Source organism: Aquarana catesbeiana, linkage group LG03 (genome assembly GCF_042186555.1).
Source record: "Aquarana catesbeiana isolate 2022-GZ linkage group LG03, ASM4218655v1, whole genome shotgun sequence".
NCBI lineage: Eukaryota > Metazoa > Chordata > Amphibia > Anura > Ranidae > Aquarana > Aquarana catesbeiana.
Genome location: NC_133326.1, coordinates 587,014,138 through 587,029,125, shown reverse-complemented (window position 1 = coordinate 587,029,125; position 14,988 = coordinate 587,014,138). Strand labels below are relative to the sequence as shown.

Below are 14,988 nucleotides of genomic sequence, written 5' to 3'. Positions count from 1 at the left end.
TAAAGTGTATGTAACAAAACTTTTTAATTTTTTTTAAGTATAACTTAAAGGTGTTGTAAACCCTTGCGGTTTTTCACCTTACTGCATTGTATGCAGTAAGGTGAAGAACCTTCTGTAGTGCAGCAGCCCCCCAGACCCCCCCCCCCCCCCGACCCCCCTTTTACTCACCTGAGAGCGGTCTTTCCAGCGCCGAGAAAGAGCTCACCAGCTCCAGCGGGTGTCTCGTGCCCTGATTTGATAGATTGATAGCAGCGCAGCCATTGGCTCCCGCTGCTGTCAATCAAATCCAATGACGTGGGGGGTGGGGCCGAGTCTTGCTGTCTGTGTCAATAGATGCAGCAGGACACGGGAGCGCGCCCACACAAGTGCCCCGTGGGAGAGTGCTTCTCCAACAGGGCACTCAAGAAGAGGAAGAGCGCCGTTGAGGGACCCCAAAAGAGGAGGATTTTTTTTGCAAACAAAGGTTTAGTTATCCTTTAAGATTCAACGTTTTTTCTTTTTTTAGTTTTGAAAAAAATAGACAGGGATTAAAAACCCTGTTAGATTCTTATTGCTGTTGGAGTCCCCATCAGGGAGATTCATCCTCTCTATTTGTCGTGTTTTCCATTATCACCGAAACTAAAAGAAAAACACACATTTTGGGTTGTCTCCAGAACAGGAATAGAGGGGAAATTTTCCAATGGGAACAATAGTTTTGGTGACTCTGGTGACAACCAGGCATTTCCTCACTTTGGAGGGATTTTCTATTTTGGTCATGCAGCAGGAAGTGAAGGAAAAACTCCTCAAGGGGACACATGGATAGAATAAACGTGACAAGTTATAATGTTTTGCTTTTAGTTCTACTTTAATTGCGCATGCTGATTTTAAAAAAAAAATTTAACTCCATGCCAGAGTTATCAATGTTGTGCTTTCAGAAAACATAGGATTTAGTGAGTTTTTTTAATCCTTTATGTGATTTTTAACAGATGTATGGATGTGGAAAACATTTTGGTTTATCAGTTGTACGAAATGGCAGGCTCCCCACACCCGCAAAAGGGTTAAACCATTCAAACTCACAAACTGAGTTGTGTCATATGACTTATACTACCATGTTCATGGAATGTTTAGTTAACATCGTCTTTGAAATTTTTTTTTTTTCTGTATACATTCTAGTATTCTGGAAGTAGATAATACTAAAGGCAGGCAATTTATCTTCAAACAGTGACATCTAGTGGTAGTCTTGTAGAATGCGTCAGTTTATTCCTGTCATATGCCTAATAAGGTGTATTTTTATATATGTTTAGGATTCAGGTTAAGCCTAGGTTCACATAGGTGGGTCTGGAACACATGCATATTTATGCATATTGGAAAACACAGCACCATGCTGCGCATGCACGACCGGCACATTTGTGAACCTACTCTAATGGTTGATTTTAATGGTTTAGTTAGGATGAAACTCCAGGTTTGTAGATAAAAACACCTTCCAGGTGACCTGGATACATTGCAAGAGTTTTGGAAAACTTACAATGTCTGAAAGAAGTTGCTTTTTGCTTTTCTTGAAATGACTGGAGAAGTGGGAGAGTGTTTTCATTGTCATCACCTGAGCAATCTGATTGGTAATAAAATGAGCACCAGCTCAGTAGATTCTTTTGCTTTTAAAAAAAGGTTTGGATTTTCTCCTAAATGCACTTGCTATAACTGTATACTAATATTTATAGGTAAAATTGATCCAGGGAATATCCAACTGCCTGTTGGGGGCTCAGGAAGGGATTTCTTTCCCCCCGCTGGAGCAAATTGGATCATGCTTTATTGGGGTTATTTGCCTTCCTCTGGATCAACTGTGGGTACAGGATTGTATACAGTAAATGGAGGTTTTCTATTTTTGTGTGTGTTTGTTTTTTTTTGTTTTTTTGTTTTTCTTTGTTGGTTGAACTGGATGTGTCTTTTTTTTTTTTTTTTTCCCCAGATCTCTTTCACTGTAAAATCTCAAAATATCACAACAAAAATTAAATTTCCATTTTAGGCGATAGCTCTAGTTTTTTCTTTTTGCATTGTGCAAACTTCTGAGAGAGGTAGAAGAGCAATTGCATAAACAAGGATCAATATTTGAGAGTTCTCTGCTCAGATGCAGTGTACAGAACGCCTCCAGTTTGGCATATTGCAAGGTCACATAATTGATTTTTTTTTTTTTTTTTTTTTTTTTGCCATTTATGAAAAATCATTGCTGGCTGCAGCTTAAAAATGGAAACATGATTTTACTAACAACATTACACAAAGATTTGCATAGCAATTATCTATTTTGTTTCCCCCAAACTCGAGTTATCCTTTCAAATGTTAGGATAGAGATTAACCACTTCAACACCAGGCCAATTCTGACATTTCTCACATACAGTGGCAAGAAAAATATGTGAACCCATTGGCGTCAACTTGTTTTCTGCAGTAATTTGCCAGAAAATGTGACCTGATCTTCTTCATTTTAAGTCACAACAATGGATAAACACAGTGGGCTCAGTTCACTAAAGGATATTGCATGCGATATTTGGGTAATAAATCCAGATATCTCATGCAGTAATTAAGATATCAATTCACTTCAGGGTTATGCGGTATTGACCACAAAAATAAGAAATGCTCAGTAAATACGGCATGGATCTGCCTAAAAGTCAATTTACAAAACTCAAAAACAAAAAGATAAACAAATACATCCATTACGAAGTTGTGGTCTAGCCACATGCTATTTAACAAATATATTCAATTATTAGCTGGTTGTTAAGGAGCTGGCACCTGCCGCATCCTTAACAACCAGTGACTCATCTGCTGCTAGCGGTAGGTTGGGGAGGTGGCCTTCAGCACACTGTAGAAGTGATCAGGCGCCTCTGTGGCCAGGATACTGGGATCATGGCTGAAGCTCCCAGTATAACCACTTCCACCTGAGGATGTACCGGTACATCCTAAGGGCGTAAAAAAAGTTAAGAGGTAATTTATTTGAATTACTAGTATAGTTGGTCAGATAAGGGATAGGTGAGAGGTCAAGCCAGTTTTAGGCAATTTTGTATTTGTAATTAAAAGCTAAATCCTAGTGCTAAAAAAGGCATAAGAACTTTTAAAGCTAAGTCACTTTTTGCAAAAATATAATAAATGCACATATAATTGCAGAAAAAAAAGTGCACTTATTATTTTTGTGCAAATGAGCTTGCAGAGCATTTCAACTGCCTGGCTCCTGCAGACTTCATTCAACTCTGTCCAAACTGAGGGTACGGACTTTTAGTTGGAGAGCTGGAGAAAGTGTCAATGAACTGTGAGTGTGGTGATGATCACAGCACTTGTGTTCTATTTTGAACTACAAGTCCCTCTGTGGCAGTGGAAGATGGTACTTGTAGTTTATTTTGTCATTCTCCATTAACTATAGTTATTAGGTCGCATTCTTGGTTATAAATTTGCTGTAGGTGGCTGCACACACACAATAATTTTTTGAACAGGTCACAATTTCCATAACACGGTGATCCCCAAAGTATGACCAAAGTATCACTGAATATGATATTCCAAACGAAAAAAGGTTATGAAGGCACTTATTGGTGTTCAATATGGGATGTCTCAGGATTTTTATATATATATTTTCTCTCTTCTGCAGAAAACTGTCTGGATGTATCCTTTCCAAATCCATAGCATCGCTCTTTCTACATTTGCCTCACTCATTGGGCCTTTTGGAGGATTCTTCGCCAGTGGATTCAAGAGAGCGTTCAAGATCAAAGTGATTATCATTATTTTTAAAGATTCTAGTTGTACTAATTTTTGTGGTGAATATGCTGAGTTCTCCCCAGTTTGCCAAAAATGTTATTGCCCAATGGTCAGTTCCCCTAAAGCTATGGGGTTGGGTTATTCCCATGAAATACTCACATGTCACGTCATTGCCTCCTTTTGTGTGAACTGGCCTAATAGAGCATTTCAGGAAAATTTGAGGAAAATACCTTTCTTTAAATGTTTGTTTTATTCTGGCTTTCATAGACCTTTGGAGCAGCATCTTCTCAAACTGTAGGTGGAAAGGCTGGAATAGAACCTACATATGTCACCTACCTGTGACGCTAAAGCTGCTTCCAACACTGTGTCTCCAAACGGCTCTGGTGGGCAGTGTTTTGTGAAGGAGGTGTGTTTTAGGGAATGACTGCTCAGCTGTTCCTAGTGTTCCAGCCAATTTAAAGGGATGGATTTAATCAGACTTGACTTTGAGCTGCTTGAATGCAGGCTAGCCCATGGTGACCATGCTGAATCGCCTTGCATTAGCAAGTCCTCTTGCCAGTTTAGTGTCTAGATGGGTGACTCAGAAGGCCATGGCTGAGTATTGTCACCAATCCAACAGAGATGTTCACCCATAACAGACTTTAAGTGGGACTAAAAACTTAGCGATTTAACAGTTTTCAAAAACCAGTTATATTGCCGGAACATGCTGGGAATGTAACTGTCACAGTTTGTTGTATTCTCAACCAAATTATGAAACCATCAAATGGCTGGCGTCATAACCGATCACATGTGCAGCATGGTGGTAGTTGAAAAATCAAACAGAAGCCAAGATGGCAGCTTCCATGGCTGAAAATGATAGGGTTTAGTTCCGCTTTAACTTCAGAATCCTATGTTTTGGATACAATTTGGGGTAAGTGAAAAATAGCAGGGTTATTTTAGATCTAATGCACATGTTATATTGCATTTCTGACTTTATATGTTGACCATAGATGCACTTTATCTAATTTCTGGGGTATTGCCTATGGTCTTGGCAAAAAAAAACTGGAGATGTGAGCAGCTTGCACTTCCAGAGATGGGTGCGTAGACACTGAATCGCAATGAAAAGCTCTCATCTTGATCAGGGTTCATTATTGATTGAATAGGAGCCCAAAAGTTAGTATGCATATACATAAACTGGGACTAGAGAAATGCATCCTTTTTTTTTTTAGTATATTTGATCAACAGCCTGGAAAACCTATAAGCCTTCTCAGCTAAAAACCAACAAGTTACATGTCATAAACATTTCTATACAATTTTCTGTATGTTTGCATTCATTGTAGGCTTTCTGCAGCCTCCTATTGCCAGAAAATTAGCTGGTGACACCTAACATTTGTGCTCCTTTGGGTTCATATGTTTTCTTTTTACGTTAGGATTTTGCAAACACCATTCCAGGCCATGGCGGTATCATGGACAGATTTGACTGTCAATACTTGATGGCTACGTTTGTGAATGTGTACATTGCCAGCTTTATCAGGTGAGTAATGAATGGAAGCAAAGCTTTTAAAGGGTACCGTGTATACTCGAGTATAAGTCGATCCGAGTATAAGTCGAGGCCCTAATTTACCACAAAAAACTGGGAAAAACTTATTGACCCGAGTATAAGATGAGGGTGAGAAATGCACAGCTACTGTAAGTGGAAAAGAGGGTCAACCGTGCCCATTTGCAGCCTCACTGTGCCCATTTGCATGCCTCACTGTGCCCATTTGCAGCCATAGGTCCCCCGAACTCCAAACTCGGTAGTTAAGGGTTCCTAGATGCCCCCTAGCTGCAGCCAAAATTTGGGGTTTCTGAACCCAAATGGTCCCGAAATAACATTGCTGCAGATGGACAGTTGACCGACTTTGGGGGCCCATATATTGGGAATACTTAGTGCTAGGAACCCCAAATTTGGTGTGCAAACCCAGTGGAACTAGCACCATAAAATTTCCAAAGCTGGGGTTTCTAGCACCAAGTGGCCCCGAGATACAGGGCCCCAAAAATCGGTTCAGAAAATGTCAAGCACTTTTCTGCAGCAGAGAATGACATTTACCGAACCGATTTTGGGGCCCCGTATCTCGGGGTCACTTGGTGCTAGGAACCCCATCTGGGGTTCCTAGCACCAAGTGGCCCTGAGATACGGGGCCCCAAAGTCGGTTCGGAAAATGAAATTTTTTGCTGCAGAAAAGTGCTTGACTCGAGTATAAGTCGAGGGGGCACTTTCAGCACAAAAAAATGTGCTGAAAAACTCGACTTATACTCGAGTATATACGGTAGTTTTATTTTATTTTTTTAACAGTTTCTGCACACAGTTTTGTCTGTTTGAATCCATTGACATTACGCTACTTTGGATTTTGTTTGATTTTTTTTTTCTTTTGACTGCAATTTAAAGAAGTTCTGAACTCTAGAAGCTGTGTTTTACCCCCTTCATGACCTGGCATTTTTTTGCCATTTTAACTGCGCTACGTTAACTGGCAAATGTATGGTCATGCAGCACTGTACACAAATGAAATTTGTATAATTTTTTTTTTCACACAAAGCTTTTTTTTGCTGGTAATTGATCACCACTGGGTGTTTGTTTTTTGGTTTTTTTTGTTTTGTTTTTTTGCGATATAAATGGAAAAAGACCAACATTTTTGAAAAATAAAATATTTTCTTTTGTGATTGGAAATTCATTCATGACAGTTTTTCTACTTTGTTATCATGTGATCACTATGATTGGTCATGGTGATCACATGATACCCCAGCCAGTCACAGCAGCCGAGCACCGTGATCCGCTGTGTCCAATAGATATAATCTGTATTTATGACTCTTTTAATAAAGATTTTTTAAAAATGTCTGCTTTGAGCACCTTTCCTTTTAATTTCAGTGCATTATAATATTTTTTTTTTTTTTTTTTTAACAGGGGGCCCAACCCAAGCAAACTAATTCAGCAGTTTTTAACATTGCGTCCTGACCAACAAATTCACATTTTCAACACACTGAAATCACACCTAACAGAGAGGGGGATGCTGGGAAATGGCGAGGGTGTTTAAAGCAGCTGTACATCATATCTGGACGGCACCTCCACCCGGCGCATGTGGGTTCACTGTACAGTTACACCGTTCCAGCCCTTCTTGGAGAGGACTCATTAACCCCTTTGCTGCTGGAGATGTTTCCAGAGGTCGTTTTTCTGTGTTTTTTTTTTTCCCCCACAAGCCTTGTGTTTACATATATTTTCTGAAGACAGAGCCTGATGGCCATATTTATAGAGGTGGTAACTATGGGGTGCACTGCATTCCAGCCTCCCACACACATACACTATGGAGTGAGGGACATTTCTGAAAGTGTATAAGGTATTTCTTTATGCCATATTCAGACCATTTAATGAGCCATTCTTGCATTTTTATTAAGCATATCATTTCACAGAATTATTTAGGTCTGTAAATTTCAGTGTTAGATGGTGGGTATGGTGTGGTATACTGGGCCACATTTTTATTCTGCTCCGTTTTTTAATTTGGAGGGTAAGTGGTGCAACATAGAAACTGGTTATGAGGTTTTCTACCACTAGATGTCAGTATATATCGAAACATCAATAATCTAATGTCGTTCAATACAACACAGCAAATATATCATTGGCAGGGTGGCTCAACACCCTAATATTACCCACATTGTACTTTGCTGGATTTAGTTCCCTGTAAGGGTAGGCAGCATTTACGATTGATTGAACCCTTCATAGGTTCATTAATGTAGGTGTGTAACTGAAGACAGCAGACATGGGGTACAGTCAAAGCAGCCATGTACATTTAGGCCCATTGCACACAGGGCCATCCCAGCTGTGGTGCCTCCCTCCTGGGGCTTTAGTGTGTCCGGAAGGGACAGATGCAGCATCCAGCCCAGCTGCAGGAAGCCTGTCAAAGTCCGTGGTTGCTGTACCGAGTGGTACCGGCGTTTAGGGATCTGTGCACTTGGGGGCGAAGTTCCAGAACCAAGGTCTCCTGCATTCCGTAACTTTGTACCTAAGCGCACAGGGCCCTAAACGTTGGTAACACTTGGTACAGTGTTAAGCCCTGTGCAGCTGCAGCCTGCCATAGACTTTGACAGGGTATCAGTAGCAGGGCTAGACACTGCACCTGGTACTCCTAGGTACACGAGATGGCCCCATGTGCAAGGACATTACCTTTGCAACATACGTTTTTCATGAAAATTATATCCATGGCATCCTGATATAAGCCTGAAAGGCCTTAAGAATTAATCCATATATACTGTACAGCTAAACTTGTGTTATGTTCCTTAGACTTTACCTTAGATGAGTTTTTGGGTTGCACATTAGTCTTTCGGCAGGTACACAGCCAGCTTTATTTAACATATATTTACTATGGTGTACGTGTTCCGAAGTGACAATAGACGTAAGGAGATTGCAGTGCACAAAACCTAGAGGCCCACAGGACCTCCAGGAATAGGAATATAGTGGTAGTTTTCTAGGATTGGCACTAGTTAGGTCACACATGTTCAATGTAGTGGAAAATCTCTTTCCATGTCTCCACTTTCAGAAATATCTCTCTATATGCGTTACGGTTAAGGCATGTTTACGTACTCAATTTTTTACTAGCCTTTTATTTGTCCAACACAAATGACATGCATAGATCCTAAGTTATGACCATAACTGTTTTCACATTTTAGTGTCTGCATCATGTTATATACAATAAGTGTTATATCAGATTTAAATTATTTTATTATTGTTAATGCTTTGCTGTGAAGGACTGGGCAATGTAGCAATTTTTTTACTTTTTTTTTTTTTTTAAGGGATCTAAAATTATCCTCTAACTTTGTTTGGTATAGTTGCCATAATTGGATTGGTTCAGCTTGAACCAATGTAAGTATGCATATGCCATAACTGTAGGGACTTGCTCCTTTAAGTGGAGTATCACTGTAGTAGTCACTGCTACTACAGGGTTCACCACTGTCTTCTGGGTCCCGTGCTAACTTGCTGCATAGTGAATACAGGGGGGTCGCTTGCTCAGCATAGGAACCATTTACAGAATACTTTGGATTTTTCTCAATGAATGCAAAGTGTTCCCTGATTGGATTGGGTGGAGATTGAGGTCACTGCCCCCCTCCACCTCATCCAATCAGGGAATGCTTTGCATTCATTGAGAGAAAAATGCAAGGTTTTCTGTGAATGCAGCCACTTGGCACATGACCCAGATGATGGGGGGGCGATCCACTTTTACAGTGGTCTCACCGGCATGGCATATGCATACTTACAATGGTTCATTAGAATGACTATATGTAATCGGCAAGCACATCATATACAGCAACATGTACACAGTGTACAGAGTCCTCCTTCATTCACTTGTTTTCACATCCCCATAGTTGGTCATTTATCTCTCTCCTCTTATTTGTAAAAGAAAAAAATGTGTTTTTATTTATCTTTTGTACCTTAAACTTGTTCCCTTTTGTAATTTCTCCTAATTTTTTTTTTAAAGAAGTGTAAACCCATTTAGACTAATTTTGCCATTGTTTTGTGAATGTATATGGTTGACTGCAGCCCTGCAGATGAGTTGTTGGATCCTGCAGTCACCCAACCAGTCATTGTTCATGATTTAAGTGTATAAAATGTGAAATTTTTTTCATATTAAAATGTAGTTTTCTTTGGAAGGGCCAGCCAATCCAAACCACACAATAACACTGGCTGACTATTTTTTCTGCAGGTTATGCACTTAAGTTAACAATGGCATTGTGCAAGTTATATTTCTTACACATTGCTGCCTTCCTGTTTATTAATGCCATAGAGAAGTTACTGTCATCACCCCCTGGTATGCCTAAAATGGTTCTTGCAGAACAGGCTGCAGACATTGAATATAAGGTCAAATATGTACAGGATTGGGTGCTTTTATAGAACGGTTTCTGAATATTGTTTGCTACTATTTTACCTGTGTATAGTTTACTGCTCCCTAAATTATATACAGTATTTGCAGCTAAGAGATATTTTTAATTAAATAACTTTTTATTAAATTCTCCTGAAATGCAAAAATGTAGATGACCACAGATGTACCATAGGCTCCAGGCTGTAAAGGCATATGGCCTATTTCATTGTAATAAATAACACATCTGAACTGGTTTCTACCTGGGAGGTCTCTGGCCTACTGAGAGACTTTTTTTTTTTCACTTGGTGACTAAGAATGGGTTCGGCGTGTTCGGATCGAACCCGCCAGGAAGTCGTCACTATTGGTAGCCATATACACAAGATTGCCACTGCAGCAAGTGTTGCACACAGGTGCTCTACTAGTGAGCACTGGAGATATTCAGCAACATATGTAGTATAGTCATTTACTGCATCCATTGTTTGTTTTTGTTTTTTTGGTGGATTAGTGAATTTACTAGCTGGCATGCAGTTAGGATTAATTATTAGACCAAAGCAATGCACTTAATTTAAGCAGAGGATGGCTACCAATTTTAAATAAAGTTTTAAAGTGCCTCTTACATATATGGTAAAGCCCAACTCCAGGCAGCGCCCACACTGCATGGGGTTAATAGCTCATCTTGTCCAGGGGAGAGGAAAAAACCTTTTAATTATCTGATTCCCTGCTCTCTCGGCAGACATCGCTCCCCCACAATCTGGTGGTGGTGGACTGTCCCACAGCATCCACATGTCTAGAGCAGGATTGTGGGCTCTGCCCTGGTCTTGATGGTATCGGGACCCTAGAAGATCACAGGGGCTCTAAGGCTGCAGGGACCAGTCTAGCTGTGGGTAAGAGCAGAGAATCACCTAGGTATTTTTCCTTTTATTGTTCCCTTAGACTAAAATGAATAGGGAACCCTTGAAGTGAGGGAACCCTTGCCTCAATGCAAGCGATAATTTTCATTTGCCTATAGTTTGGCTTCAGAGGACGGCTATAAAGAAAAATACTGCAATGTATGCTTTAAATACCTGTAATGATAGTATTCTATTTATTAATTTATTCCATAATGAATGATGGGCACTGGGTTCTGCAGACCTAATCCCTAAGTGGGCAAAGTTTAACTACTTGTTGATAATAATGGATTCAAGCTACCATCAGAAGCACTTAATATTTCACTTGGAAATGTTTTTGCTTTTTGGAAAGTCTCTGGTTGTGGATACCATTATCTCCTCTTCTGTATAAAAATCACAGATTAGAAATGTGGTGGATCACTTTAATACTGTGATGAGCAAGCAGATATACCAAAATCAAAGAGTCCTGGTGTCCTACACATCATTGTGTGTGCGAAAAAGCTTGCATAACAGGAGACACCTTCTCTACATAAAAACATCAATGTTCTCAAAAGCCCCCTATGCACAGACTAATCTATACGGGCTTGTTCACATCGTGTTTGTAGAGCTGTGTTTTTCTGCACGCCACCATGAATGTATGTAGGTTTTGTTTTCTATGTGCCCTGTTCACACTGTACATGTGTGGAGGTGTGCACAAAAATGAACCCACTGTGAGCAAGCCCTACAAGCACTATGACAACTCAGACTCTCCAAAATGCAAAAATGCTTTGCTTCGAGATGCTAAGCAGGGATTTTTCAACTTGTAAGATTTTAGGAATAGATTTAGGATCACACGGTTTTCCTATAGAAAATAGCATTAACACCTTCCTCAGCAAAAGCTAAAACTGGTCTTCTAGTTCTGTCCTTGGGTCAGTAATGGAAGCCTTCTCATTGTCTGCCATCTTTCCTAAGGTATTTTGCCTGTCTGTGGGTGGAGCAAAATATGTTTGATGCTACAAGGAGCAGCACAATCTGGAGGATCTGAGCTGTAAAATTTGCAATTGCCTAATGCCATTGTTGGACAGAAAATACTCGAAACTTGAGTGAATTTGTTAGGATAACAAAATGGAAAGTGCCATTGCTAACCTGTTTTTAAAGGTGCAGGCTCCAGAGCCATCATGCTGGTCCTTCTTTCACTACTTGGTGTGCTACTGACTCAAAATAAGTAAGTGCGTATGAAATGTACTAAATTATTCCGGGCCATTGGCCCATCGGCCCATCAGCTAATGCAGTGGCAGACCTTTTTATTATTATCTGGAATGGCTCACGTATAACATACTATGCTTACATTAAATAATTGTATTATTGTGTGTCTGACATCATCATATTTAATTATGTTTACAAATTGTGCTGTTTACTGGAGCTTTGTTACAAGCTATTTGCAGATGTCAGAGCGTACATGCTTTACAAATAAATATTTTTTGCTGTTACTTCTCATAAGTCATAAACTAAATTTTAAAGTTTTGGGGGCTATTACAATGCATGGATTGATACTACAGATTGTCCTGGGTTTTAGGAGTAAAGGGCTATGGTCACGATTTGGCCAGAATTGGACATTTACTTTTTTTTTTTTTCCCTGTTTCCATGTGTGCCTGAAGGAACATAGGCAAAGGTGCCAAGTAACGTGCAACAGTAAATAAAATTAAAGTCCTCCATATGTTAGACCTAATTCATAGGAAAAAAATATTTTGGGTCTTTTACCCAATAGTCATAATTTTCACAGAGGATTCATACGTTTTATGTAAATTTTGGGTGAAAGTTGTGTGAACCTTGGGTGACAGCATTAATAAATCAGTGTCTTCTCAGAATATATTGGAAGGAAGTTTAACATTTAAAATTAGGAGTTGGCCACATACATTGGTTTACATTTTTCTTTATGCACCAGGATGCTCAGTTGTAATGTGCCTCAGTAAGAGAGGGGTAATCTGGTAGCTATAAACTGAATTATCTCTGCAAATGGTTTTAAAATTGATCAACTCTGTTGTCTTGAATTTTTGTTCTGTAGCTGTACTGTCCTCCTTACCTCTATACAACTGTTGGCACTATATAATTCCTGTATAATAATATTAATAACAGTCACCAGCTTGTGGTCATTTGCTTAGAAAAGCCGGTAATCTGTCTGATAACGCTACCACCACTTGCAGCAAGCCACAAATCACTGGATGTTGTATACTCCCATGCATATGGTCAAGTTTGAGTGTTGTACTAAACAGTCATAGACCAGAAATTTGTAGATTATATATAATGCCACAACACTCAGAATATTAATCTATATAAAGTGACTAGCAATAGAGCTGAGCTATATGTTTCATTCTAAGGGTATGCTCCAACCACTAATGCAGGGAAGCCCACACTGAGATTGCTTTCCCGGAGAACTGTCCAGGAAGAGAGAACATCATATCGATCAAATGGCTTAGCCTGAACCTTTCTTGCAACATTTGGATTATATATTGCAATGTCTGACATACATGTGTACATGTATTAGCCCAAAGCCTTGACATTTGTACAGTAGATCTTCCTGGTCTCTTTGTTACAACAAATTCTGTTCTTGACCAATTTAAATTTTCATGGACCCGCTACTGTTGTATTGCCTTATGCAGCTCATACGGAGTACTGTACATCCATATATTTGGTCTTTTATTATTTTTTTTTTTTTTTTTTGCAGCACTGTAATTTGTGTTTTATATATAGCTGGTGGTTAAAATAAAGTTTATATGCTTGAAGAATTAGAACTTATCTTTCCCTTTTAATTGAAGCAAAGGCAGGCCAGCACCATGTTATTTATGTTCTCCATAATTACCTTATCTGTGCAGAACTGCTGATTCTTATTAGTCAGCTGACATCACCTTTGTGACAGGCCAATTTGTGTTTGTCACTGCTGGTGTTCATTTGGTGGGCAGGAGGCCTCGTTGAGTTATCCCTCCTGGTCCTGAAATTCAGGTAGGCATTTTTTTAATGTGTCGGTTCTGCAATATATTAGGTTATAAATGACAGGTTACTGTGAAGCTTTGTTAACATTCCATGTGCCCTTTTGATATTGCTAGGAGATAAGTCACAGTGTGGTGTTACTAGGGTCAGTGTAGCTCCTGGTTCCCCTAAAAACTTTCCTGTGCCAGTTAATGTGGCTGACTCTGTCTATACATATCGTATGCATTTTTGTCCATCACCTCCAGTCATTTATTTAATCTCTTCTATCATTCTAATGTTCATTGTGAAACTGCTATGTTACTGTACCATGATCTTGATATTTTTTTTTTTAATGTTATTACTGTGAATTTAAATGGTCAGTCCACAAAACCATTCTGTATTTTAGTTTTTAGGAGATGCTTGTTTCAGTCGCCCACCAGCTTGCTATGTCTCTGGGAGTAAGATCTTTGTAATGCGTTTCAAGCTTTACCCACCTGCAATGACTATTACGACGGGTTCCCCCCATCCTTATTGAATATCCCTCTGTGTTGCATTATGGGGACCTCGCTATGTGTGGGAATAGGCTGAATTGCCAAGTTTCTATAAAACATGTAATTTTTTTTCCAAGAATCCTATCTAGGTGGATGCACCATCAGTCTGATGCTGCAGCTGTCCCCCCAGTGCCTCTAACACTGAGAACCGAGCGATCGAACACCGCAGATCACTCCGTGAGCAGAGAGCTGGTGACTGTCAGTCAGCAGCTCTCTGCTCCTCCCCCGCCCTGCTCACTGGAGCGATGGAATGTAGAGGGGGTGGGAGCGGCTGGCTCATGCTTTCAGTGGCTCGCTGAGAGGCCGAGCCGGGTGCTGGTCCAGGCATATGGGCGGATCCCGACTCCATTGTCACAATCTTGCCAGAGCCTGGACTGACTCTGTGACATGAGCCAACAGCGGGCTTCAGCCAGAACAAACCCTGATCCACAGAAGTAGTACAGCCAAACAACAAGCTAGGTACAGAAAGAGAGGGAAAGATTCAGCTTTAAACAGCATCCAATTAAAACTAAAATCTAAGCTTTGGGTGAACTGACCCTTTAAATCAGCCTGTAAGGATAACAGTATTTTGAGGAAACCATACTGTGTGGTTTTGCTGCTATACTGATACATTTCAATGGTTGACATGTCAGGGAATTGTACTCTCACTGAAATGGGTTATTCAATGCCACTCACACTGTAGAAATTGTAGAATTTCCTTGATTTGAAAGGGACACCAAATATGAATAGAAAAAAAGAATAAATATATATATTTTAAATATATAGTAGGTTGGTATTCTGTAATCATTGTTGCAAAATAAAATGTGACTTTAATGCTTGTGTTGCTCTCTGTGGTGTTCATTTTGAACCTCCTGTGTATGCTTGCTCTTTATGCCTTTACTTGCCTGGCCCTAACAATGTGATGTGTTCATACAAAGGACAGTTATTGGCAGAGAGTCTGCTTATGATTGTCACGTGTATGGGCTGTTAGTGACGTTGCTGTATGGTTGCTTTTTTTTGCTTGAATAATGCATTGAATGGATTGAA

At 39.8% G+C, this 14,988-nt stretch overlaps 1 protein-coding gene across 1 annotated transcript in view; it reads left to right on the top strand.

Annotated features, from left to right (window-relative positions):
• CDS2 (CDP-diacylglycerol synthase 2) overlaps positions 1-14,779 on the top strand; it is a 117,003-nt gene extending 102,224 nt beyond the window's left edge. The window contains exons 11-13 of the mRNA XM_073622035.1: positions 3,608-3,727; positions 5,124-5,227; positions 6,635-14,779. Coding sequence (XP_073478136.1) covers positions 3,608-3,727; positions 5,124-5,227; positions 6,635-6,764 — 354 coding nt within the window. The 3' untranslated portion in view covers positions 6,765-14,779. The remainder of the gene's footprint in view (positions 1-3,607; positions 3,728-5,123; positions 5,228-6,634) is intronic.
• The last annotated feature ends 209 nt before the right edge of the window (positions 14,780-14,988 follow it).